Raw genomic sequence first — 27,266 nt, 5'->3', positions numbered from 1 at the left:
GGTTTGTATAAGAATTATCTGAGCGATAGGTCGTATGAAAACAAAAGGAATGTAAAGAAAGTGGAGAAAGCATTAAAATATGAACTAAGGAGATGTGAAATGGAGGCGATGGATAAAATTGCTGAGGATCTGGAAGATGCGGCTAGACGGCATAATATTAAAATATTATACTGGCATGTTAATAAATTGAAAGGGAGTAGCCGATCCGGACTAGTCCCAGTTAAAGATAGAAATGGGGTCACAATTAGTGATAAGGAAAAAGTTAAAGAAAGATGGGTGGAACATTTTGAAAATGTGCTAAACCGAGATACAGTTGCAGGAAAAGATATAGATGAAAATGAAAAAGTTTGTGATACCTTGGATGTGAAGGAAGATTTGTTTAATGAGGAAGAATTAGCGACAGTACTAGAAGGATTAAAAAATAATAAGGCCCCAGGTGCTGATAGTATGATTAATGAGTTCCTTAAATATGGTGGCTCTGAGGTTAGGAATAAGCTACTGAAGATTATGAACATGATTTTTGAAAAAGGGGAAGTACCCAATGATTTTAGGAAAACCTTAATTAAACCACTGTATAAGAAAGGTGACAAGAGTGAATGTCGGAATTATCGAGGCATTAGTCTGGTCTCTGTAGGTAGCAAATTACTGAGTAATATGATACTTTTTAGACAGAGACATGCGGTAGACAAAGTTTTAAGGGAAGAACAATGCGGTTTTAGAAAAGGTAGAGGATGTGTCGACCATGTTTTCACTCTTAGGTTAATAATTGAGAAGTCCCTTCGTTGTCAAACACCTTTGGTCCTTAGTTTTATCGATTATGAGCAAGCTTTCGATTCTGTTGATAGAACAGCGTTAACAAAGGTCTTATCGTTATATGGTATACCAGAAAAATACATTAAAGTGATTTGCGCTATGTACGAGAATAATACTGCTGCGGTTAAGGTAGGAAATGAGGTTAGCAACTGGTTTTGTATTAAATCAGGAGTTAAGCAGGGTTGTGTTCTATCCCCCTTTATATGGATCATTTTGATGGACTTCGTCTTAAGGAGCACAGGAAAGGCAATTGGAGACCATGGAATCAAATGGGGAGGAAGAACGCTCCTGGACTTAGATTATGCTGATGATTTAAGCATATTAGATGAAAGTGTGAGCAAAATGAATGAATTTTTAGAGGTTTTACGAGTTCAGGGTGCTAAAATAGGCTTGAAAATTAATGTTAAGAAGACTAAGTCACTAAGGTTAGGAATAAGTGAAGATGAACAGGTGACCTTAGGTAACGAAAAGATTGATCAGGTTGGGAGCTTCAGTTACCTTGGTAGTATTATTAGTAAAGATGGTGGGAGCAGTGAAGATGTTAAAAGTAGAATAGCTAAAGCTCAGGGTGTTTTTTCACAGTTAAAAAAAGTTTGGAAGAATAGAAAGATAAGCCTACAAACCAAGATTAGAATATTGGAAGCTACAGTGATGACAGTGGTCAAATATGGCTCTGAAGCATGGACACTCCGAAAAGCAGATGAAAATTTACTAGATGTTTTCCAGAGAAATTGCCTACGGATTGTTCTGGGTACCCGGCTGACTGACCGTATTTCAAACAGTAGGTTGTACGAAAAGTGTGGTTCAATCCCGCTTTCTGGGGCTATAATGAAAGAAAGGTTGAGATGGCTAGGCCACGTTCTACGGATGAAGGATGACAGATTACCGAAGATTGTCCTTTTTGGCCAACCGTCTGGGGCTACACGGAAAGCAGGTCGTCCTTGTCTGGGTTGGGAGGATGTCATAAATAAGGATTTAAAGGAAATGGGAACTTCCTGGGAGGGTGTAAAGAGGGAGGCTTTAAATAGATTAGGTTGGAGGAGGAGCGTGCGTAGCTGTGTTGGCCTCAGGCGGCTTGGTGCTGCAGTGAGTTATTAGTAGTAGTAGTAGTAGTAAATGGCTTATCATCTGCCCCAAGGGTTCTTAAGAAAATTATGAAACCCGTTTTCTCCCTTCTTCGACGAAAAGGTTATTTGTCAATTGTTTATCTAGACGATACCCTTCTTCTGGGAAGGTCATTTTTAGAATGGCAAAACAATGTTTATGAAATAGTGAAATTACTGTCGGAGCTGGGGTTTGTAATTCACCCGGGGAAGTCAGTTCTCATTTTCAAATCAAAGAATAGAATTTCTGGTTTTTTTGCTAGATTCGCAATTAATGCGTATTTTCCTGCCGGAAAGAAAAATCAAAAAAGTTCTAGAATTAGTTTCAAAACTTCTTCGTCAAGAGTCGAGTACGATTCAAAATTTGGCCGAAACTCTAGGTGTTCTTGTTTTAACCTTCCCAACAGTGGAATTAGGGCCTTTATATTACCGGAAAGCGGAATCGTTGAAAACTAAAGCACTAAGGCACGCGAAGTGATTTTGCGGCTAGGCTAACTTTAACATCTGATGTAATTTCGGAATTGCAATGGTGGTTGAATATTGCCAATCATGCTTCTAAAGCAATTGAGCGTAGGTCAATTGACAAATATTTGTGCAGTGATCCATCCAAATTAGGCTGGGCACTCGTGGATGAATATTTCATGAGAACAGCCACAGGTGAATGGTCCTCAGAAGAGAAGGGATTTGACATCAATGTTTTAGAAACGAAGGACGTTTATCTGGGATTAAAGCGTTTTGCCCAGGATATTAAGGGCACTCATGTCCGGCTGCGTTCAGATAATATAACCACAGTAGCTTATATAAATAAAATGGGAGGAACAAAATCTGAATTTTGTAACTATTTCGCACATAGGATCTGGCAGCTAGTTTTGCAGGGTAAAGGGTGGATATCTGCAGAGCATGTGCCAGGAGTTGCTAACATCGCGGACAAAGCATCTCGAAAATTTGATAATGAAAAAGAATGGAAATTGGATTCTAGAATAATGATTATTTTAAATTCGTTGGTATGTCAGTTAATAGATATTGATCGGTTTGCAACTAGATTAAATTTTGAGATTAAACCATTTGTTTCTTGGAAATCAGATCCAGAATGTTTTTTCGTAGATGCATTTGCAATGAGTTGGGAGCTTCATTTCTTTTATGTTTTCCCCCCATTTAGCTTACTTCTGAGGACCCTTCAGAAGGTAGAGACAGATCAGGCAACTGGTATTTTGATTTTCCTATTTGCGAAATAGTTACAAAATTCAGATTTTGTTCCTCCCATTTTATTTATATAAGCTACTGTGGTTATATTATCTGAACGCAGCCGGACATGAGTGCCCTTAATATCCTGGGCAAAACGCTTTAATCCCAGATGCAAACGTTTTGGTATTTGTCCAGCCTACATATCTTGTGATTTTGTCCACATCAACTCCTCTTGCTTTAAGGTGGGACGTTGAGGCAGACCGTGTGCTATGAGCACCATAAACACTGGTATCTATACCTGCAAGAAATAATACTTCTTTTATCCATAGACGCAGCGGTGTAAGGTTTACGATATGTAAGAAAAAGTACGTCGTCTCTATTCAGGTATGACGTCATTCTAATATGCCTAGCTAGGTGCGTCACCGGACAAAGGGACGACTTTTGAAAAGGTCGAAATTTAACTATTGATTTGTGGTTGCCCGGTTTCGTTGTTTTTAATAACACATTAATTTGAAAATCAAAACAGTTCTTTAAGAAAGGTCAAAGTCTCCGGTACAGTTGCCTCCAAGACTTGGATTGTGTTTCTTCCACAAAAGTCGATCCATTTTTCAATGTAAACCCTGTACTGGCGCTTAGTAGAATCCCGCCATCCATCCATGATAATATCGACTGTGGAAGGAGAATATCCTTGGTGGTGAAGCCCTTGTCGGAGACGACACAAGCCGCTAGGCGTAACGTTTTGGACAATGAATGTTGTAAGGTCTGTTTCTGTGGAAGAGACAAAGTTAAAGTATCATTTGGTAAAAGTATAGGAGTTCCTATTAAGAGCTTTAATAGGAAGGGATACCAAACTTGTGTGGTCCAGTTTGGGAAAATCAAAATACCAGTTGCCTGATCTGTCTCTACCTTCTGAAGGGTCCTCAGAAGTAAGCTAAATGGGGGGAAAACATAAAAGAAAAGAAGCTCCCAACTCATTGCAAATGCATCTACGAAAAAACATTCTGGATCTGGTTTCCAAGAAAACCAAACAGTTCTTTAAGAAAGGTCAAAGTCTCCGGTACAGTTGCCTCCAAGACCTGGATTGTGTTTCTTCCACAAAAGTCGATCCATTTTTCAATGTAAACCCTGTACTGGCGCTTAGTTCTTTAAGAAAGGTCAAAGTCTCCGGTACAGTTGCCTCCAAGACCTGGATTGTGTTTCTTCCACAAAAGTCGATCCATTTTTCAATGTAAACCCTGTACTGGCGCTTAGCAGAATCCCGCCATCCATCCATGATAATATCGACTGTGGAAGGAGAATATCCTTGGTGGTGAAGCCCTTGTCGGAGACGACACAAGCCGCTAGGCGTAACGTTTTGGACAATGAATGTTGTAAGGTCGGTTTCTGTGGAAGAGTTCTATAATAAACCAATTGAAAGTGGAAAACAGTTATGTCTTTTGAAGTTACTCATCGCATTCTATTATATTTGAATTATCTTACTATGAATGAATTTTTGTACAGCGCCCTCTTTTTATTGAATAGGGCTATTATTGGTCATTAGTGTTGGTTTAGCTCATGCTGAACTTTAAAATCAAAGTTTAACTCGAGGCAAAGCTAAGGCGCTCCTTTTGGAGTAGAATTGATAAATTAAACGAAAGCTTACCAAGTTTGAAGTTTGATTGTAATTCTACTCCAAAGAAGGAGCGCCAGCGTAGCTGAGAGTTCAACTGCCCTTCCAATTTCCCTTCCCGTTGAACTCTCAGCGTTTCATCATGAGCTTAACCACCGCATACTACAACGACTTTAAAATACTCGTTTTGGTTTTGGTCAATTGAGGCGATTGCACGCGTCTATCTCAGTTGAACTCTCAGCTACGCTGGCGCTCCTTCTTTGGAGTAGAATTACAATCAAACTTCAGACTTGGTAAGCTTTCGTTTAATTTATCAATTATTCTGCATATTATGAAGAAAATATTGTTTTCTGACTTCAAACTGTCCAAATACTTTACCCCCCCCCCCCCTTATGTGCAAATATATAGCCCAAATTATATATTTTTCATCTATTCTGTCACTTGTCTTTGTCTTGTCTCGTTCTAAGCTGAAAGAAACTAACGAAGAAATCGGCTTGTTCTCGAGATATACACAGCGTAAACTTGAGTGAGTGGCGTACAATACACAAGAACTAAAATTCCTTCCCCCTACGGAAAAAAATTGAAATTGAAAGCCTTACTTTCCGGGGTGGGATTTTCCGGGGAGGAGAGCGTATTTTTCGCGGAGGGATATTTTCCAAGAGGGTAAACGCCGGCTACTACTTTAACATAGACCAAACGAGACGTTTACCTCCAGACCATAATGGGATTAATAATTATGCATTACAGTTTTTAAAATGTTCTCTTTCTTGTAATTTATATCCGGTTCGTTTTGTCCCGTCACCCGTGACAATTTATCTACTTCGCTTATTGACAACATTCTTTCACCTTATACGTGCGAGGCTACGTCTGTGGTTATGGATGAATCATCAGATCATTGTATAATTGTGTCGGATTATAAGATTCAAAAGACTTTGATTAGAGAAATTATTACAAAAAAGAGACATTTTTCTCTTAAAAATATATATAATTTAAAAGCAGCCCTTGGAGACTTAGATTAGAGTGAATTTTTAGCAGAGAGAGATCCTAATAGATCACCCAATACTCTTTTTTATAGAGTTTTAAAAGAACAACTAGATTATCATTGTCCTTATGAAAAAATGTATCTAAAAAAAAATTTACAAAGAGAACATTAGATTAATAAATCACTCCTGAGATCAATTAATGAAAAGAATGTCTGTTAAGACAAGAATAAAATATCTATCAGCTGATAATATTATACGATTTAAAAATTATAAAAATTTGCTGATGAAAACTCTTAGAATGAATGGAAAAAGACATTTTGATAATTCTTTTAGGAATGCGGATTCACCTGAAAAAAAAGACATAAGATCTAATTAAACAAAAGATTGGAGACAATTGTAATAATGTTTACCCAGAATTATTAATGGATAAAAGTGGTTGTGAGCTAAAGGGAAATGAGCCTTTTCCAATAGCCTAAACGTAAACATAACCATATCTCAAGACTTTCAACGTAGGACGACATTAATAGGCAATCGTGCCGCAGTCGATCCGCTCTTCGCCCTGCCATAACATTTTTCTTTTAATAAGATGTCAGTTATGTGGAAATTTTGTATTGAGAGGTGTGAGGAATAAATTATTAATATTATGAAACTATTTTGGAATCTTTGAGGGCTCATTTTGCTAGTATTGGTTCTGATTTTACTCGTGGTCTTGGCTCGACTTTAGCTCGTTCACATAAAGAGTACTTTCCTCAATCAGAGGTAATAAGTATGTTGTTGGCCCAGTTAGGTTTGATGAATTCCAAAAATAAATAAATAATGAATTTAAAGCGAGGAAATTCACTAACTTTGGATGGACTTCCAGCTATTCTTTTGAAACACCTGTAATTAATATACCTCTTGTTTATGTTTTAAATTTGTGGCTATCTTCTGGGGTATTCTCTACTAAATACAAAAATGTCCGAATTATCCCACTGTATATAAAAGATGATAACACCAATGTTAATAATTACCGATCTATTGCAATACTTTCTCCTTTGTCAAAGATTTTAGAAAACTTATTACAAAAAAAAGATTTTAACTTATTTAGATAAAAAAAAATCTTTTAACCAAAAGTCAGTTTGGTTTTAGATCGGGTCGTTCTCCTGAACAAGCAGTTGTAGCCCTTTTCCTAAAAATTAATGATTCATTGAATAATGGTAATTATGTATCGTGCATTTTTTATGATATAAAAAAAAAGCATTTGATACTCATCATTCCATTTTGTTTGAAAAATTGAATAACCCTGGAATTCGTGGAAGAGCATTGGATTTAACAAAGACATATCTACGAAATTGTTGATTCAAAGTAGAAGTCCAAGGCCGTCTGTCTCAGTCTAACTCGCTGGATGATATTGGAGTGCCTCAGGGATCTATACTTGGACCATTACTATTTTTGACATATACAAATGATCTCCCTAATTGTCTATCCTATAGTGATAGCCTAGCAGTTATGTTTGCAGATGATACAGTGGTATTTGTTGGAGCTGAAACCCCTTCATTACTAATTGAGAATTTGGCGGCTGAAATGAATTCAGTTATCCAGTGGTTTTCTTCTAATTGTTTAGACCTAAATTTGTCCAAGAAAGAATTTAAGATTTTTGGGAGATCTAAGCAAGGAGTTGCTAAAGTTGGGATTGATGAGTTGGTTGTTTGTGGGAGTAGAATTAGAAGGGTTTAGACACATAGATATTTAAGGGTTATTCTCGTTGGGTTTCTATCTTTTCATAGTCATTCTGACCATCTCCGTATAAAATTAGCCCAAAATTAAGAATGTTTATATCGATTAAAGTAGGTTTTTCCTAATTCCAATTAATAACATTCTTTATCATTCTTTAATAGAATCATGCATAAGATACTGCCCCCACCCCCTTATTTGCCTAAATACACTTCCGAATCATTTTAAACCCCTCCAGATATTGCAAAATAAAGACTAAAGAATCCTTTGTACTTTCTTTCATCGTCCTGGACCACTTCAAAGTCTTTCTGAAACAAAAACTTTATTTTTATTTCTTCATATATTAAACCTTAGTCAACTTAAGGATTTGTAATTATCGCTCTGGCATTATGATATCCAGTCTCCGGCGAGTTATTTCTACGAATCACATATTCTTGTCACCCCCTTTCGCCGAATCGCTTCTTCGTCGGATCGTTTTGGAGTGTATAGAATCCCTTAGGTTAAATGTGAAAGAGAATTTTTTTTAATAAGATACCAAGTCCCTTTTATGGCAAATAGTCTTAAACTCAAAAGTAAATTTAAAAATCCTAATAGCCGATCACTTTTAAAGTCAAAATTAGTGGAATATATTATAACCTTTGATGACGGGGCTGTTTTACTTGATATTTTTTTGGAATTTCCCATGCTGGGGTAGCCTCCTTTGTCCCCCTCCTTCTATATATTGTGATGCTTTTGGTTTATTTTTTAGCCTTCTTTTGAAGCTCAGCTCCCTGTTGCCTTTATTAAATTATTTGTGTTTGTTGATTTTATATGTGAAAAAAAAATCTTGAATCTTGGGCATTGCAATCCACTCTTTCAGGCATCTTTTACATCCCCCCCCTCCCCACCTACAACCAAGCGCCCTTCTTAGTATTAGCTGATATACAATTATGCATCACTAAGCAAAAATTCATAAAAAATCAAGTTGAAGAACTTATTTAAATCGAACATATAGATAAATATTCATGTTAACCATTTATCTTGTATGAACAACGTGACTTTACAGGAAAGAATGCGTCATAACGATCAAAAAGGGCAGGAATGAAGGTGCTACCAAGGTCACTTAGACAGGGCACTGGAACATTTCATTTCTGTGTGCATGAGCCTTCTCCCGATATTCAAGGACTATTGGTTCATTACGATCATCCCCGGAAAGAAAGAAATAAAGGCGCATCCGTGACCTTTCTTCTGGAAAAAAAAAGAATCCAAAATTCCACATTTTTGTACATAGAAGCTTGAAATCTCTGCAGTAGGGTTGCTAAATTAAGTATAATAAAGTAATTTTTATTACGAAAACGTGCCTTTTTGGGAATGTTTCCCCCCTTTTCGACAATCAGCCAAATCTTCTGGGTTCGTAGCTTTTGATAGATAGCGTTAAACTTAGCAAATTTTATATATTTGGAAACAAAAAACCCGGTTCTTTTGACGTATTAATTATTAAAACCATTTTTTTTTATTTCGGTTACAATTGGCGAGAGTTCTTCCATATTTACAATTGGTTACCGCGAACTGTTTTATACAATAAAATACTTACAAAAATATATTCACTGTAAGGTTATCTTGTAATTCCGACAGATATATTTAATGCCAAGAAACTAAAAAGATGACCAATGACATAATCTAATTATGGAAGGAAAAATAAAAGTCCAAATGCTAAAAGAGAACTTTACCATCCATAGCTCTTTCAAGGACTCTTTCTGTCTCAACGAAATCTCCTCGCAGCACCAAAACGTCATGGAGCTCAGTAAGTCGTGGATCTTCTAGACGGATATTTTTTTTCTTTTTCAGGGCCTCAAATGCGTCTAAACATCCAAGCTGTCGAAGGTGTTTTAAACACAGACGAACAGCGAGCCGCTCTCGATACTACAAAAGAAATGATAACTGTAGTTGGTTGGATAAAAACATGAGCGACTTTTCTTTATGCATTACCTATATTGTGATACTGAATCTTAAATAACTTCAAATATATTACTTTAAATTGACTGCTTGCACTGCTCAGTACAGTGATAGATGCACTGCTCAGCACAATCTAATGATATTAAGAATAATTTTTATTATTTCATAGCTCAAATGTTGTTTCTTAAGCCAACTTGATTTATTTCGGTTTTCCAAAAAACTAAATCTACAGTTAGAAGGCTTTTTTAAATGCAACTGCTTTCACTGAATTCAAAATTGTTAACACAGGGGTACTGTTTTATAGGCACCATTGCATAGACAGCAAGAGGAGGAAAAGGAGATGAGTCGGGCTAAAAGGATTATGAAAGAAAAATGTGGTAAGTTTAGACTAATGACGTATTCCCTGATTCTACAACAGACATAAGGACGGGTCTAGGACGAAAATGGAAATAGTTTAAGAGGGATTTTATGAATGGCCAACACTGACAAAAGCCAACCAGAAATATGTCTCTGCGGGGTGGATATCCCACTGGAATGTGTGTGTTGATAACAGCTTTGCCATCTTGTCAAACCAAACAAAGTAAACGGCAGAATCCAATATGAATTATAGGCTTAAGGGAGAGCAAAACTTGTAAGACGAATTGAATTTTCTTAATCATCTACAATTTTAAGATTAAGCTTAAAAATCTCATTCTTTCAGATGAAGAGAAAGAAACACACTTTACATTTTCTACAATTAGTCAGTTTTTTCAATTGGACTACGAAATTAAAACACACACTTAAAAACGTTGAATATGAATATAAAAGCTAGTGAACCAGCAGAAGAATGAACGATCATAAGGGTTCCTATTGGAGAATATATGCGTTCAGATTTTAGAATACGCAAAAGACACTGAAATCAATGAGATGTTTAACCAATAGTATGTGTGTTTAGATTCACAGTACGTCAATTAGGAAAGGCATACTATCATCGATGTGCATTATATGCTACACAAAAATGAACATTCTTAAGACATACAATATGAAAATAACCGTTCCTGTGACACGCTAAACAAACACGTACAACCATTCCTGCGACATAAACTAGAAACTACTAAAAACAACAACATAGAGTAGGAGCATAGCCTACAACATCGTCTATGTCTTCATTTCTTAGACCACCTCCGCTATAGATTTCAATTTCCATACAGGTGCACTCAAATACCTGGCCTCAACTAAGTTTTTAGTTGGCTAACTAAGTTTTTTTTTTCTCAAGCTTGAACATTTTCAGACCTGATTTTTCCTTAAATAAGCTCCTACAAGGTCAAACATTTTCAGTTTCTAACGAACTTGTCAGGGAGAAGTAACATATTTTTATACTATAAAAGATTTTTAAAAATCTTTTTTGAAAAAAAAGATTATACTTTTATCGGAGATTTTCAAAATGACTCGGATGAACAAAGTTTAAATCAAGTAGATTTAGAGATCAATAGAGCTTATTATGCCGAGAGAAATGAAATAACAGACAAAATAGAATCCCTTGTTGCCGGTTTTCGATGACTATATTTACTGCCATGTACAAGAGCCTAAACCCACAAAATAACATTTGATGCTTGAAAGATGTTGTTTTCAACCGTGTTGGACTGATCCAAGATACCCCCTCCACAAGTAGACAAAAAGGACCCCAAAATCCTTGCTTCATTAAAGAAAAGCCATTGAAGACCGCTTCATTAGAGCTCCCCTCAATAAAAACCTATATTTTATGTTTTATTAACACGTATACAGATTTTACTAATGCTTTGCCCCTTCAAATTGCCCCCCAATCTTCCAAATCTTTTATATTTGATTAATATGATAATTATGTTTCTATCGAATTTTATTTTAATTTTGACTTTTTATTTAAATACTAATGACTCCTAGCAGCAAGGTTCTTATATTTACCCACACCCTTGCTATAACCGATTCACCCCTTATTTATTTCTCTTTCGAGGTCATTTTTATCATTCAAGTTTCACTTCTGAGACTGATTGTCTTCAGATTTCCTTACACAATTAATGATATTTTGTAATCCCAAGATCTTATATCACATACATGAGCCTCTTTTGCAATTTAATTATAAAATTAATTCTTTTAAATTGCTGATAGGTCATCATTCCAGGAACCCCAAGAGAGACGCACATGTTCCATTTTAATAACGTTAGAATTCCTGAAAATACGCGAAATATAACCCAGCTCCAAATCTCGAGATATATGGGTCTGAGAGGAACAAAATTAACTTCAGTTCCAAATTTACCATTGAAAATAAATATTTTAACAAATGCACAAACTCCAAGCATATCCAATAGAACAAGAAAGAATGAAGATTTCTTGCTCGCCAACTTTCAAAATGAATTAGATGACGACATTGTCTGTAGGTAGAAGAAGCTCTATCAAAGAAAATAAGAATTAAGGAGCTAAAAGATTTACCAGAAACAGATGGCACTATCAATCAAATTGGAGCAGGAGGATTACATCCTATTACCAACCAAAATCTCATTCCAGTGCAAGAAGTCAATTGTGAAATATAGAAAATCAAAGAAAGGATATTTGCGGAGGATAGTAAATACAAAAATTGAGGAACAAGAGCCCTTGGTGAATGAAACAAGGATTAAACCGTTTGAAAACGAATTTTACGCTAAAGCCTTTTTTCCAAATTCTAATTTATCCAGACTTATGAAGATTCATAAAAGAGAGATACTGTATAAATGTAAGATATACTAAAGCATTTTCTCGAAATTCTAATTTATCCACACATGAGAGTACATTCCGGCGAGAAACAAGAACAGTAAAGTAAGTAGTATAGCGTTGACCGTCAAAATTCACTTTATCAAAACATACGATACTTCATACTGGGCAAAGACGGTACAAATTTGAAATGCACGACAAAAAGTTGTTGACCACTTTTGATTTCGTTAAAAATTAAAGAATATGTAAGAGAAAGCGCTAATAAATGTCAGCGATAGATTAGAATGTTTTCTCCAGATATCTAGATACCTTATCTAGACATATGAGATTTCATACAGGACAAAAATTTACAAATACAAGGCGTGCAATATAGAAGTTTCTTCCGTTTCCATTTCTTCCACATATACGAAAGCTCATACAGGAGAAAGACATTAGAAATGCAAGATATTCAGCAAAATGTTCTCGTTGTTATAGTTCATCCAAGCACGTGAGCGTTCATACACGAGAAAAACTTTGACATGCAAGATATGTGCTAAACCGTTTTCTCAGACTTGCACTTTATCCAACCATATGAGAGACCATACCTGAAAAAATCCCTAGAATCACAAAGCATATAGTAAAGTGTTCACCATCAAATCCACGCGGAAAACCCAATAATTCAAAGTTGGCAGCACAATGTTTTCTCGGCGTTCTTATTTATCCACACGTATGAAGGTTCATATATGAAGCAACCAGACAACTACCAGTTCAACTTGATCGTGCGAGAGTGAACACATTCTCTTTTTTGTACTTAATGTTATAGTATATTTGTTATGCCAATTTATTCTTATATCTTTAATGCACATGAGTTATTACACTCATTTACCGTGATAGAAATACTCTTTAAGAAAATCACCAAAGCCACACACATCTTCAAATATCATAAAATTCAAATTCATTCAAATATCTTAAAACAAAAATAAAACAGGTTCGATTAAAAAAAAAAACTGATATAATGAAATCGTGGGAGCAAATATTGGAAATTTCTGAAAACTTTAGGACGAAAAATTGAAAGACAAAACGTAGAAAAAAAATGACGCTGGCGAAAAAATTGATGATTCCCATTTTAAAATAATGCATTTTCTTCTTCTTCTACGGATCAACTGCACTTTAAGACTAAAAACAGCCTCCTTTCGGCTTCATAAAAATTTTCTGCTGATTTATTTTTTTCAAATGTTGATATTCCTCTTTCCAATTATGGTTCCACTTAACCAAATTAAAGCAGGTTTCAGGGTAATGTCAACCATGCTAAACTATGTCATTCCACTTTAGAAAACAAATGATCTCCCAGAATAGTATTCTGTCCTCATTTCCTGGCAGCTTGATGTTAAGCAGTTCGTTTGTGTCAGGCTTTATTTTCAATTTCGAAAAAATATTTCTTGTTTTATTTGCCGACTTTGCGATACTAATGCAGCTAAAGATGAGCTATTGTGAAGTCTCAAGGACGAAAGAACAAAATCGGCAATTTGGGTCCCCTCTTTTTTCCAGTCGTATTCTTCTTTCCTCGGGATCAATGTATCACTTCGAATTCGGAAGTATAGAGAGTTTTCTTTACGTGATAGAAAAATTAACGAATTGACTTGGTTCACAGGTCAACCGTCCCTCGTCGAGACCATTTGAAGACGTAGGTCGAGCTACCTCGGACACGTGCTGCGTATGGATGATTCCAGAATCCCTAAATCTACATTTGTCTGGTTACCTGAAGGCACCCACCGCAGAGGAAGACCCAAAAATACACTCCGTCATACCTACAACAACGACCTGCGGCACCTTCACGCCTCATTACAGCCAGAGTGGGAAGATACCGTCGCAGCCGCAAGTTTCAGAGACGACTGGAGACTCTTCTTGGACGCCCTAGGCGCCTCTGGAGGCACAGAAGGATCTATGGTCTATGGATAAGGATAGAAAAATTAGTACTAGCTGTGGTAGATTCTTCTTGGGAATTTTTCTCCGAATTGCGTCACGTAGAAATTTTGATTTTAATGTTAAGTCTATGTGGATGTTTGTTGTTTTACTTGCACGTAAATCGACTACTTCGTTATGTTTGATACCTTGATGACTTGAAACATGATGTAAATAAAGCTTGATATTTCTTTCTTGAATACTCCATGTTAATTTCCTGAGAATTGCTATATCAGAGTCTTTTACAGACCTATGGACTTGGCTCATGCTGTAAGGCAGACCTAGAGTCTGAGAGCAATATCACCTTCCTAGATTCAGGAGGCTTTTTATTAATGACATTTGGAGCTTCAAATATAGCTTTTAGCTCAGCCGTGAGGGTGAATGTGTCATTTGGAAGTCTAGTGGATATATTTAAGAAATATTTGGGAATCACCGCAGCTGCTGCTGCCCTGCCCCCTCTCAGTGACCCATCTGTAAATATTTGTATGAAATTCATGAAAAAGGTTGTCATTTTTTGCCTGAAAATAGCTTGCTCTTGACTGGAAAGATAACTTGACCTTTTTACCTGGAATAAGCTCTAAGCAAGTTTCAACTGGTGCAAACTTTCATTTGGGGGGCCCTTGAAAATGGCTAAATTGGATGACCTGATCTTTCCATGTCGAAACTAGATCATTAAAGAGCACCCAAGACCTACTTTGGGCATTTGCTTTTTCCAAAGAACTAGAGGCAAGAGTTATTTCAAAAGCTGGATGATTATAGCCAATTGCTTGGATCTTTGTGAAATACTGAACAATCAACATATTTCTCGTGTCTTGCATTGTAGGCATTCCAGAAAGAGCTCTAAGTTTGTAACTTGGTATATGATTTGGGAGACCCACTGCCAACTTTATTGCCATGTTTTGAATAGTTTTCAGCTTTGTCAGACTTACCTTACGGCAGCCTCTAAAACTTCTTGAGCGTATTCCATCTTGGAACGTATATAACTCTTGTAGAAGTCCAGCATCAAAGGAGGGCTGGCCCATTCTGGGCCTGCTAGTCGTTTCATGATCAAAAATCTATTTACACAAGATTATTTTACCAATTCTATTTGATTCTTCCAGGTCAAGTTAGGGTCTAATATAACTCCCAAAAGCTTTGCTGAGATATCATACATGATTTGCTTTCCTACATGATTGGTATTTTACATGATTTCGAGAAAAATTATTTCGAATTTTTCGATTTTTTGAATTTAATAAAATAATTTATTAGAAAAATGATTTCGAGAAAAATAAAATACGACGGAATTACATAAATTGAAAATGGCAAAAGCTTTCGGAAAAAAAAATTGGAAAAAGACGAAATCACATGACCAAAAATTCAGACTGGCGAGAAAACTTCAAAAAAATTGAAAATTTGTTTTTTTGCTCGGCAAAAATTTAAAATTTGTTTTTTGCTCGGTAAAAATTAATAATCTCTAATTTCGCTCGTAAAAAACTGGAAATCTGGGAAAACTTTACAACAAAGACCGAAAAACAAGAGCTAAGAGCTCATATGGCACATGTGACGAGGCCGGAAGAGCCAAGAGCCAAGTGCTAATATGGCATGAGCTCTGGCAAAATTCTAAGAATCAATATATTGATTTAAAAGGAAAATCAGAGGCTTAATGCAAGTCGGGATTTAAAATAAGAGCTCTGAGATACCAGGTCCTTCCAAATATCAAAATTCACTAACATCCGGTCACCCACTCGTAAGTTACGAATATGACATTTTTTCTAATTTTTCCTCTTCCTTCAGCCCCCCAGATGGTCGAATCGGGAGAAACGACCTTTACCAAGTCAATTTGTGCAGCTCTCTGACACGCCTAATCATTTTCATCGTCCTAGCACGTCCAGAGGCACCAAACTCGCCAAAGCACTGAACCCCACCCCACAACTCCCCCAAAGAGAGCGGATCCATTCCGGCTACGTCAATCACGTATCTAAGACATTTGCATGTTCTACCCACCAAGTTTCATCCTGATCTATCCACTCTAAGCATTTTCCAAGATTTCCGGTTTCCCCCTCCAAATCCCCCCAATGTCAACAGATCTGGTCGGGATTTGAAGTGAGAGCTCTGAGACATTGAATTCCTTCTAAATATCAAATTTCATTAGATCCGGTCACCCTTTCTTAAGTTATAATTACCACAATTTTTCTAATTTTTCCAAATTAACACTCCCCAGTTTCCCCAAAAAGAGCAGATACGTTCCAATTATCTCAATCACGTATCTATAGCTTCTGTTTATTCTTCCCATCAAGTTTCATCTCGATCTCTCCACTCTAAGCGTTTTCCAAGATTTCCGGTTTCAAAGATTTCTTTTCCCCCCTCCAACCCCCCATGTCCCCAGATCCGATTTGAATTGAAAATAGAGCGTCTGAGACATAAGATCTTTCTATATATCAAGTATCATTAAGATCCAATCATCCATTCGTAAGATAAAGATACCTCAATTATCACGTTTTCCAAGATTTTCGGTTTCCCCCTCCAACACCCCCAATGTCACCGGATCTGGTCGGGATTTAAAATGAAACCTTTGAAGCACAAGATTGTTCTAAATATCAAATTTCATTAAGATCTGATAACCTGTTCGTAAGTTACAAATACCTCATTTTTTCTAATTTTTCCGAATTCCCCCCCCCACTCCCATAAGACAGTAGATACGGTCCAGTTATGCCAGTCACATATTTTCGAATTGTGCTTATTCTTCCCACCAAGTTGCATCCCGATCTCTCCACTCTAAGCCATTTCCAAGATTCCCGACCCCCCCCCCCCCAACGAAACTGGATCCAGTCAGGATGTAGAAGAAGAGGTCTGAGTTACGAGGTCCTTCTTAATATGAAATTTCAGTAAGATCCGATCGCTCCTTCGTAACTTAAATTTTTCAAATTTTTGAGAATTAACCCTCCCCCAACTCCCTCAAAGAGAGCGGATCCGTTATGGTTATGTCAATCACGCATCCAGGACTTGTGCTTATTTTTCCCACCAAGGTTCATCCCGATCCCTCCGCTCTAAGCGTTTTCCAAGATTTTAGGTTTCCCCCTCCAGCTCCCCCCAATGTCACCGGATCCGGTCGGGATTTAAAATAAGAGCTCTGAGACACAATTTCCTCCCAAATATCAAATTTCATTAAGGTCCGATCACCCGTTCGTAAGTTAAAAATATCTATTTTTTTAATTTTTCCGAATTAACCGTCCCCCCACTCCCCCCCCCCCCAGATGGTCAAACCGGGGAAACGACAACTTCGAATTTCATCCGATCTGGTCCCAGATAGGCCTGCCAAATTTCACCGTCTTAGCTTATCTGGAAGTGCCTAAACTAGCAAAACCGGGACCGACAGACATTTGCGATCGCTGTAAGTCACTTGGTAGATACCAAGCACCATAAAAAACGGAATCGTGTGAACAGGAATTGAAAATAGCAAAAAAATACCTAAAGCAAATATTGAAAATCCCTGTCTTCAGTCGACAAATTAAAAATGGTAAAAACTTGCACATCTAAAAACACTGCATTTTAAACTTTAAGAGAGATATTGAAAAAAAAAAAAATCTTGACAAAAACTTGGATTTGAAAACTTGGGACGAAAATTAAAAGGAGGAAAACCTCGACAAAAATAAAAATCTTTGAAGCACTCTTGACAAAATTTTGAAAAAACGAAATCAGGTGAAAAAATTAATATGGTAAAACTTTGGGAAAACCCTTTGAAAAAAGAAGGAAACACTTTAATGAAAATTTGAAAATGGTAAAAACTTTGAGGGGAAATCAGAGAAAATACACTAGCGTTACCTAAGGTTAAGAGTCATAGGGCTTCAATATAAACTTAATATTCAATTTTTCCCAGAGCCAATTTATTTGAAGAGTTGGTCGTAAAAACTTAGGAAAGGGATCATTCGACTAGAAATTGAGAACTTTAGTGTCCTTTTTAAGAGTAAAAAGTGATCGGAGTACCTCTCTTATGTCCTGTTTTCTTCAAAGACATCCGATCAGAATTTTGATATGACCATTTTGTGAATAACAGTCCTAAGGTAGAAATAACTATGCCTCTGGGATCCACAAAACCCCCATGTCCCTCGGGACAAGGGCTATAAGTTTTGAGCGTTGCCTATTGTTTACATACAAGTTTTTGTTTTGAGAAAAGGGGACATGTTTGTTCTGGGTCTCCAAAAAGGCTTAGGGTATTAAGGTGAAACTTTCAGCAAATCTTGAGTGGGATATCGAATAAAATCAAAACGCGTTATACGCAGGATGGTTGTCGAAAATCTGTATGAGCAATATCTAAGGAACAGCTGAGGGTATTGTGTTTAAAATTTTACGGCATATTGAGGGGGATGTTTAAGAGTTGATCACAGGGTAGCTAGTCCCAATGCACTTTCAAATGTGTCCGTCCCCTCACCACTGATAGAAACTTTTGAAAGCAAATTTGCTCAGGATAGTCAAAAGGTCTAACAATTATTCTTTCAAGGATTTCATGATCCTCACCACCCCCGAGGCAAAAATGTAAATTATGCATTTTGTCTATTTTTTACATGTAGGATTTATCACTGGGAAAGGAGAGAATGTCTGATACAGGGAATGTTCAAAAACGCTAAGGGTATTGAGTTGAAATGTCGGAATTTTGAGGGATGTGTTGAACTAAATCAAAACACGCTATGTGTATCCAAATTATCAAAAAGGTGTATCTGCAATGTCTTTAGGAACGGATAAGGGTATTAGCTGCAAACTTTTAAGACCACTATTAAAACTGCTACTCTGACTGCAACTGCAGCTAGTTTCAATTGCTACTACCCCTCCTTGCGATTGCGACTAAGATTACTTGTGACAGCAGCTACTTGCAGCTGTGACTACTTCTGACTTCAACTACGAGTACTTTTGACTGCGACTACCCATGACTGCAACTACTCGTCATAGACTGAACTACTTTTACCTACGACTTCTTTAATAAAATTATGAGGGAAAATATAAAAGAAATAATAATACACTATATCCTTGCTGGTTGTCAAAAGGGCATACCAGCAATATCATAGGAACAGCTAAGGGTAAAAGGCTGAAACTTTCATGGTATGTTTAAGAGGATGCACGAAAGTAATCGAAAGCAGCCATTCCCTCCTCCACGCCCTATTTAGACATACCACCACAATAATGACAGAACTTCAAAAAACCATTCTGTTCAAAATAGTTAAAAGGTTTGAAAACTTTGTCTCTGGGGATGCTAAGCCCCCCCCCCCTACAGCTTCCAGGGCAAAGGTTGTAAATTATCCAGCTTGCCCATTGCTAACATGTAGGATTTATGATTGGAAATTGAAGGATGCTTCGTCCTGGGTATGTCCAAAATGTGAAACTTCAGGGAACTTCGAAGAAGATGCTGAACAAAACCGAAAACACTGTGCGCATCCAAGCCAGCAATAGGAGGGAATCTGCAATATCTTAGAAGTGGTTAGGGGTACTGACTTGATACTTTAAGGGCCACGACTACTACCTCTATAGCAACTGCCAGTGGGAATGGTTGCGACTGCAACAACTTGCCGCTGCGACTAAACCTCTTTGTGACTACTTTCAAAAAATGTTGAGGGGTGACTTAATCAGAACACAGTATGTGAATACTGATTGTCAAAAGGATGTACCAAAAAATATCTCAGGAATGGATGAGGGTGTTGAGCTGAAACTTTCAGAGCATATTGAAACTTGGAGGGCATAGGGCTCCCTTCTCCTGTTTAGAAACTGCAACTACTTGCAGTCGCAAAAATGAACGCTACTAGATTGCTACTGCGGCTACTTGCGACTATGACTGCAACTAAAAGCGACTGCGACAGCTTGTGACTACGAATACGAAATTTCGTGACTGCAACTGATTGCAACAATGACTACTACTATTAGTGCCGCTACTGCGATTGTCACAACAAACAAAAACTCAACTTCTACTTTTATTACTATAACCATTGGATTACATCAAAAAAGTTTAACTGTATCCTTTTTGCCCAAATGGCATAGTGCATCCAGGTTGTCAATAGGGCTTATCTACAATATCTCATGGATGGCTAAGGTTATTAAGCTGAAAGCTTTGAGGAGTATCGAAGGGGAGGAACCCCGAAATCAAAATACTCCATCTGAATCCAAGTTGTCAAAAGCGGATAGCCTGGGTCTCTAAAACACGGTTTAAAAACAATATTTTCTATGCCATTAAACCTCATTTTTGGGGTATAGGCTCTTGTACATGACTAAAAAACATCATCATCCAAGTCCTTTTGAAAATCAAATGAGAGTATCTTTATTGAACTTAGTAACAATTTACCAACTTGTAAAAATATGTTGCTTCTCCTTCATAAGCTCGTTGAAAACTGAAATATTTTGAGCTTTTACTGAGAAAACAAAACTCTTAGCAAGGACACCAGGTGTTTCAATACACCTGTATGAAAATGGATATTTATGACGCAGGTCGCCTAAGAAATGTACACATAGACGTTGTCACAGGAGTGGTTACATTCCTATTGTATGACGTCATTTCTGATAGCTTCTAACTGATGTTGCAGGAATGGTGATGCAATTCGACGAAAGTATAGACTGCCATTCGTACTTTAGTTCGCTTAAACACAAACACACGTTCCTACTAATTGTACACTATTTCCAAATGTGTATTTTACTGCTTAAACCAACTTGAACTGGTTGAACAAAAACGTCTTTACAAAAAAAAAATCTTAAGGAAGCAGTGAAGTTGAATTTTTTAATTACTATTAACTATAACGTAGGTTTCATTTGACGAGGAAGGAACTAAGGGCCAACATCAGATAATAATTTAATCTTTTTCTCCAGATATAACACAATGACCTAGTCTATTTGATTTCAATTGCAATAGACGTGTTCCGTTGCATAGAAGCTAATTTCTGGATATGGTTCAACCAAACAAGCCAGGGATGATCTTCTAGATTTACCTATATGACATTATGCTGAAATAGGCTGAATAGGCTGAAATATGAAATAGGCTGACTTATGAAAACTTTATCTTGTCAAAGAAACTAGAAAAAAAACATATTCCGACAAAATTGCACAAGTGTCTCTCTCTATTCATTCAGCTTTATTTAATTTGTCCTCTATCTCATTCAAACAGCAGAAGCTTCTGGCTCTAGTGGAGGATAATGCACTTTTTTCATTTAGCTAGATTCTGCTTCTCAGGGTTTTCCAAACTTACTCTTTGTACACGCACATTTCATGGTAGCTTACAACTATCCTTCAAATCTTTAAATTTTGAACATTTTTCTAAATCAACTATAAACAAAAACGCTACACTCACTATTGAACATCAGCTTAACATAGATGACATCAATATTGAAACTACGACTGACAAGCTCATCAGCCTCAATGTGGATGCAGCAGCAAGTTTGCAGAGTTCCTTCTAGACTCTTTACTGAGTTACAACCAAGGAATTCTGAAGAAAAGAGCATATGACCTTATTAAAAGGTAAACCTGCTAATTCGCATTACCTCTAATTACAAAATCTGAGTAATAACTAAAGCTTTGATGCAATTTGACAGATAATCGTTAGCCTTCTTTAGTAAATCTCTTTCAAAAGTCACGGAAGTGTTTGTTAATTCTTACTGATGACAGTATATGATTGTGATACTGAAAAGAATAACAGAGATAAGATGTGAAAGCTATGGTGGTTATAATACATACCGTACTGTACCAGTCAAGACATGGTTTCACAACATTCCAATCAATGATACCATTCAATTCAACATACCAAATGCTAAAATTAAAGCTTGGTCCCCATGACTGAATTGGTAATATTTGGAGAAACCGACAAGGAAAACAGTGACCATCAACTTCATGTCTCAGTGTAAAGGTTTCTTGCCTGCTGTCATTCTTTAGCCCGCTGAAAAAAAAAATTAGCATTTTCAAGATAGGTTAACATGGAAAAACAAATATCAGATAAAATTCGATGCAGTGTGAAATCATACAAATTCATATAGCTCCAAATTCTGGAACTCCAAATTTTTGTAGTAGTCGATATCGAGTGATGTTTGTCGCCATAAGGAACGAAATGACTGGCTTAATTTTGTTCAAAATATGAACATATTTAAATGGGAAGATACCAAAATTTTTCGGAGGAATTTTAAAAAAATGGAATATTTTCCTTTTTTTTAATGAACATGATTAATCAGCAAGTCAAATTACTTCTCAGCACAGTTAAGTTTTAATTAAAACAAATATCTTAGACTTTCCTTCAGCTGTCTTAATGACAACTGACTTCTGATAGAGCTTTCTTGGCTGATTTCTAAAATAGGCTATGGTTAGAATTTTATTTTAAATAAATTTTAAACGAGCAGAAACAAAGTAGTCTAATAAGTGAAAGTTGAAATACGCAGAAATTACTGTGAAACGAGAAACGAGAATAAATAAAGTGGTCTAATAAGTAGTAGTTAAATACGTAGAACTTACTGTGAATAAATAAATAAATAAAAACTAAAACATACAGACATTGCAATGAATAATCACATCAAAGTTAAAAACAAGAGCTCATATGGCACTTGTGACGAAGTCGGAACCCAAAAATAATATAAATACGTGATATTCTGTTCATTCTAGAACTCGCCAAAGCACTACAAATCCCCCCAACTCCCCCAAAGAGATCGAATCCGGTCCGGTTATGTCAATCACGTATCTAGAACTTGTGCTTATTCTTCCCATCAAGTTTCATCCCGATGTCTCCACTCTTAGCGTTTTCCAAGATTTCTGTTTCCCCCTTCACCCCTCAATGTCCTCGGATCCGATCTGAATTGAAAATAGAGCATCTGAGACATGAAACCTTTCTATATATCAAGTTTCATTAAGATCCGATCACCCATTCATAAGATAGAAATACCTCAATTTTCACGATTTAGTTTAAAATGCTCTGAAAGTACTTAATGCCCTTAGCTGTTCCTGAGACATTTCATATGTGCCCTTTTGACAATCTAAACGCACAAAGCATCTTTTCGCTGAAATTAACATTTCTTAAACAAACCACAAAAGTCTTAAATAGATACTCCAAGCTTTTTTGAAGTACTCCCTATACACCCTTTAGACACCCTGGATTTATCTGGCACTCAACAGCCCCACCCAATTTCGAAAACTGGCAGAAGAAGTCGGAACCTCCTATTGTGACAACACTGAACACCCCCTACTTGAAGAAGATTATCACCTTTGTCGCCAAGTCCAGCGGGAAGAAGCAGAAGATGCCATAGAACAAACTAGGGGTGGGTCTGCGCCAGGACCAGATGAAATTCCAGCAAAGGCTTTGAATATAGTACAAGTAGTATTATTACCTCTGCTTCTTGGGTTGTGTAGCTTGGTTATGAAAGAAAAAATGATGACCTGATCCTTGGAAGATATCTGTAGCTATCCCCCTATTTAAGAAAGGTGATGCAAGCTTGTGCGAGAAGTACGGACCAATCAGCTGAGGAAACTGTCTTTGAAAAATTTTGGACAAAACCTTAAACAAAAGGCTGGAATTATGGCTGGATGAGAGGCAAATTCTGAGAGAAGAGCAAGCCGGTTTCCATAAGGGGTAATCACCATCTGATCGAATGTTTGTGCTAAATGCGTTGATTAGTAAGTATTGCAAGGGAAACAGAAAGTTGTACGCGGCTTTTCTTGATTTAAGTAGGGCATTCGACAATGTTGACTGTATAATTTTGTTTAGAATGCTATTAAGAACAGGACTTCCGTTGCCCTTTTTAAGGGTTCGTCTTTCGATGTATTGTTTGACCAGAAATGTGGTAAAGATAGCAGGAAGCGGTATATTTAGAGTTTTTTTAACGTAAAAGGTGTAAAACAGGGTAGTACTCTATCACCGAAATTTTTGCTATTCTTATAAATGATCTTGCCGAATACCTTGATACAAGGTGGGCACCAGTTGTACACCTTGGAAATAAAACATTATCATTTACTATTATTTGCGATGATATTGCCTTAGTCGCCAGATCCCGTTCGAAGCTGCAAACTCTGATGGATTTGACAGCTGAATATTTAGAGGAAAGGAAACTGGAAATTAACACAATCAAGCAGTTTTTTTAACGTAAAAGGTGTAAAACAGGGTAGTACTCTATCACCGAAATTTTTGCTATTCTTATAAATGATCTTGCCGAATACCTTGATACAAGGTGGGCACCAGTTGTACACCTTGGATATAAAACATTATCATTTACTATTATTTGCGATGATATTGCCTTAGTCGCCAGATCCCGTTCGAAGCTGCAAACTCTGATGGATTTGACAGCTGAATATTTAGAGGAAAGGAAACTGGAAATTAACACAATCAAGACAGAGATGATGATTTTTTTGTCATAGACAATCAACAGGAAATAACGATGAAGAGAGTTTTAATTTGAATGGTGAAGCGGTGAAGGTCGTGTCTCAGGCAATATATTTAAGTTTCCATCTAACATCGAACCGAAGATAGAGCAACGATATTTCGAGGATGGCAAATCGAGGAAAAGCAGCAATGGCAACGCTGTTCAGGAGCAGTAATTTGACGGGAATAGGTGACTTAAAGATGCACAAAAATGCGTTCAACTCAAAAATATGGTCAATCCTCCATTATGGAGGAGAAGCATGGGGCCTAGAAAGTGGCAAATTCATTAGACACTCTACAGCTGCAATATTATAAACGAATACTAGGTCTGCACGCCACAACCCACACACTTTTCAACAAGGGATATTTGGGACTTTTCTCCAAGAGAAAACATAGAAAGACCCAATTAATTAAGTTTTGGCTAAAAATACTGCATTGTCCCTCCTCAAGACTCATCAGAGCAGCGTATGATGAATTACTTATCCTGGGACAAAAATCTGCATGGCCCTTCTATGTCAAACAAGAGCTAAGAGCTCATATGGCACTTGTGACGAGGTCGGAAGAGCCAAGAGCTCATATGGTATGAGCTCTAGCAAAATTCTAAGAATCAATAGATTGATTTAAAAGGAAAATCAGAGGCTTAATGCCGGTCGGAATTTAAAATAAGATCTGTGCGTCACGAGGTTCTTCTAAATATTAAAATTCATTAAGATCCGATCTCATAAGTTATAAATACTTCTTTTTCTCTAATTTTTCCTCTTCCTTCAGCCCCCAGATGGTCTAATCGAGAAAAATGACTTTATCAAGTCAATTTGTGCAGCTCCTTGACACGCTTACTAATTTTCAGCGTCCTAGCAGGTCCAGAAGCACCAAACTGGCCAGAGCACTGAGCCCCACCCCCTAACTCCCCCAAAGAGAACAGATCCAGTACGGTTACGTTAATCACGTATCTACGGAATTTGCTTACTCTACCCACCAGGGATCATCCTGATTTCTCCACTCTAAGCGTTTTCCAAGATTTCCGGTTCCCCTCCAACTCCACCCAATGTCAACAGATATGGTCGGAATTTGAATAAGAGCTCTGAGACATGAGTTCCATCTAAATATTAAATTTCATTAAGATCCGGTCACCCGTTCTTAAATTAAAAATACCTCGATTTTTCTAATTTTCCCAAATCAACACCCCCCAGCTACTCCAAAGAGAACAGATCCATTCCAATGATGTCAATCACGTATCTATAACTTATACTTATTCTTCCCATCAAGTTTCATCCCGATCTCTCTACTCTAAGCGTTTCCCAAGATGTCTGTTTCCCCCCTCCAACCCCATATGTTCCCGGATCCAATTCGAATTGAAAACGTAGCATCCGAGACATAAGATCTTTCTATGTATCAAGTTTCATTAAGATCCGATCACCCATTCGTAAGATAAAGATACCTCAATTTTCACGTTTTCCAAGAATTCCAGCTTCCCCCTCTAACTCCCCCAAATGTCACAGGATCTGGTCACGATCTAAAATCAGAGCTCTAAAGCACAGCATCCTTCTAAATATCGGATTTAATTAAGATATGATCACCCTTCAAATCACAAGTGAAGAGACTTGACTCAATCCACAAGCGTGCATTGAAAATTATTGGAAATGTAGACGACTATCTGTCCCTTGGTTCCCTTTACCGTCTATCGTGTTCAGTTTTTGTTTTTAAATTTTTATCCAGTTTACTTCCATCTCCCTTCCACAATCTGTTTCGGTTGATATCTGAACAACAGACCGAAACACGCGCTCTGCCTTTGACCTTCAAGTGAGACGAACTCCAACAGTACATTTAGATTTTTCCCCGGATGTAGCATGTGCTAAAGTGTGGAATATGCTTCCAAAAGAGCTTAGATGTAGGAGCTCCCTCGGGTCTTTCAAAAATAATTTAAATAAATGTTTAGTTAAAGGTCAATATGTGAAAGATAAAAAAAGAAAGATAAATTAACTTAGATGAAGTTTAGATTTTTTAAGTATATTTAGGTGAGGTAGTTGTACGTCCGGGGAGGGAGGGAGGAACCCTATGGTTAAGACTAAAAAAAAATATTTTTTTCGAGTTATTTTTTTCGTATTCTCTAAGGGAAGTTTATGCAATATCTGACGAACACGTAAACATATTAAGTTAAAATTTCTGGCCATGTTCAGTTAGATCAAAAGACTCCATGTTCATCCAGGTAGTTAAGATGGCAAATCTGCAATATCTCGAGAACAACCAAAGGTGTTAAGTTGAAATTTTTTAGGACATCTCAAGTGGAAGGATGGACTACATCGCAAGTCTCATAAGACAATAGGCCAAGGCATAAGACAATAGGCCAATTGGCCAAGGCAATATATACAGGATTCCTTAGAGCCACCGCTCTCTGCAAGCAATTGGTGACCTCTTTCAACAGACCATCAACAATTACTTGTTTTATTGTTCAAAGGCAAGTTTTTCATGTGTTTATTCCTTAAGTATATCTAGCTCTTGTTTTTGCTACAGATGTAAACTAGGTTTGGCTCAATTTCTTTTCTTTGATCTTTATCCATTGTTCAGCATTTGTTTTTTCCTTTGCCTTGTTCACAAAAATATTCTTGGTATTTTAACCAGGCAGACCTAGCCAAAGTCTACAATTTTCTTAGAATTGGAAGCCTTTTCAGGTTTGTCCAACAGAAGAAGTCTTCCTGAGAGCAAAAAAACCATGTCTATGGAAGCAATGCCATGCCATAATGTCGACACAGATTTTACAAGCTTCAAAAATAGCGTATACTTTTGCCCCCCCCCCTCCTCCCAAAAGCATCCGCCATGGATAAGATTCAGAAGATGGGATGGCGTTGGGTCTACTGAGTTTTCACCTTACAGCAATTTCCTCTCACTTTTAACAGCATCAAAACTTAATCCTGCTTGGATATTTTGAGCAAGCAAAACTA

At 37.0% G+C, this 27,266-nt stretch overlaps 1 protein-coding gene across 1 annotated transcript in view; it reads right to left on the bottom strand.

Moving 5' to 3' along the window:
* Nucleotides 1-27,266, bottom strand: part of LOC136043083 (muskelin-like) — a gene marked incomplete in the record, with an annotated part of 167,685 nt that overhangs the window by 124,207 nt on the left and 16,212 nt on the right. Inside the window, 2 exon segments of the mRNA XM_065728007.1 lie at nucleotides 9,116-9,308; nucleotides 21,669-21,867. Of these exon segments, the coding sequence (XP_065584079.1) occupies nucleotides 9,116-9,308; nucleotides 21,669-21,867 (392 nt within the window).

Source organism: Artemia franciscana, unplaced genomic scaffold, assembly GCF_032884065.1.
Source record: "Artemia franciscana unplaced genomic scaffold, ASM3288406v1 Scaffold_289, whole genome shotgun sequence".
NCBI classification, from domain to species: Eukaryota; Metazoa; Arthropoda; class Branchiopoda; order Anostraca; family Artemiidae; genus Artemia; species Artemia franciscana.
Note: the sequence above shows the minus strand (reverse complement) of the source record. Positions and strands in the feature narration are given on the sequence as shown.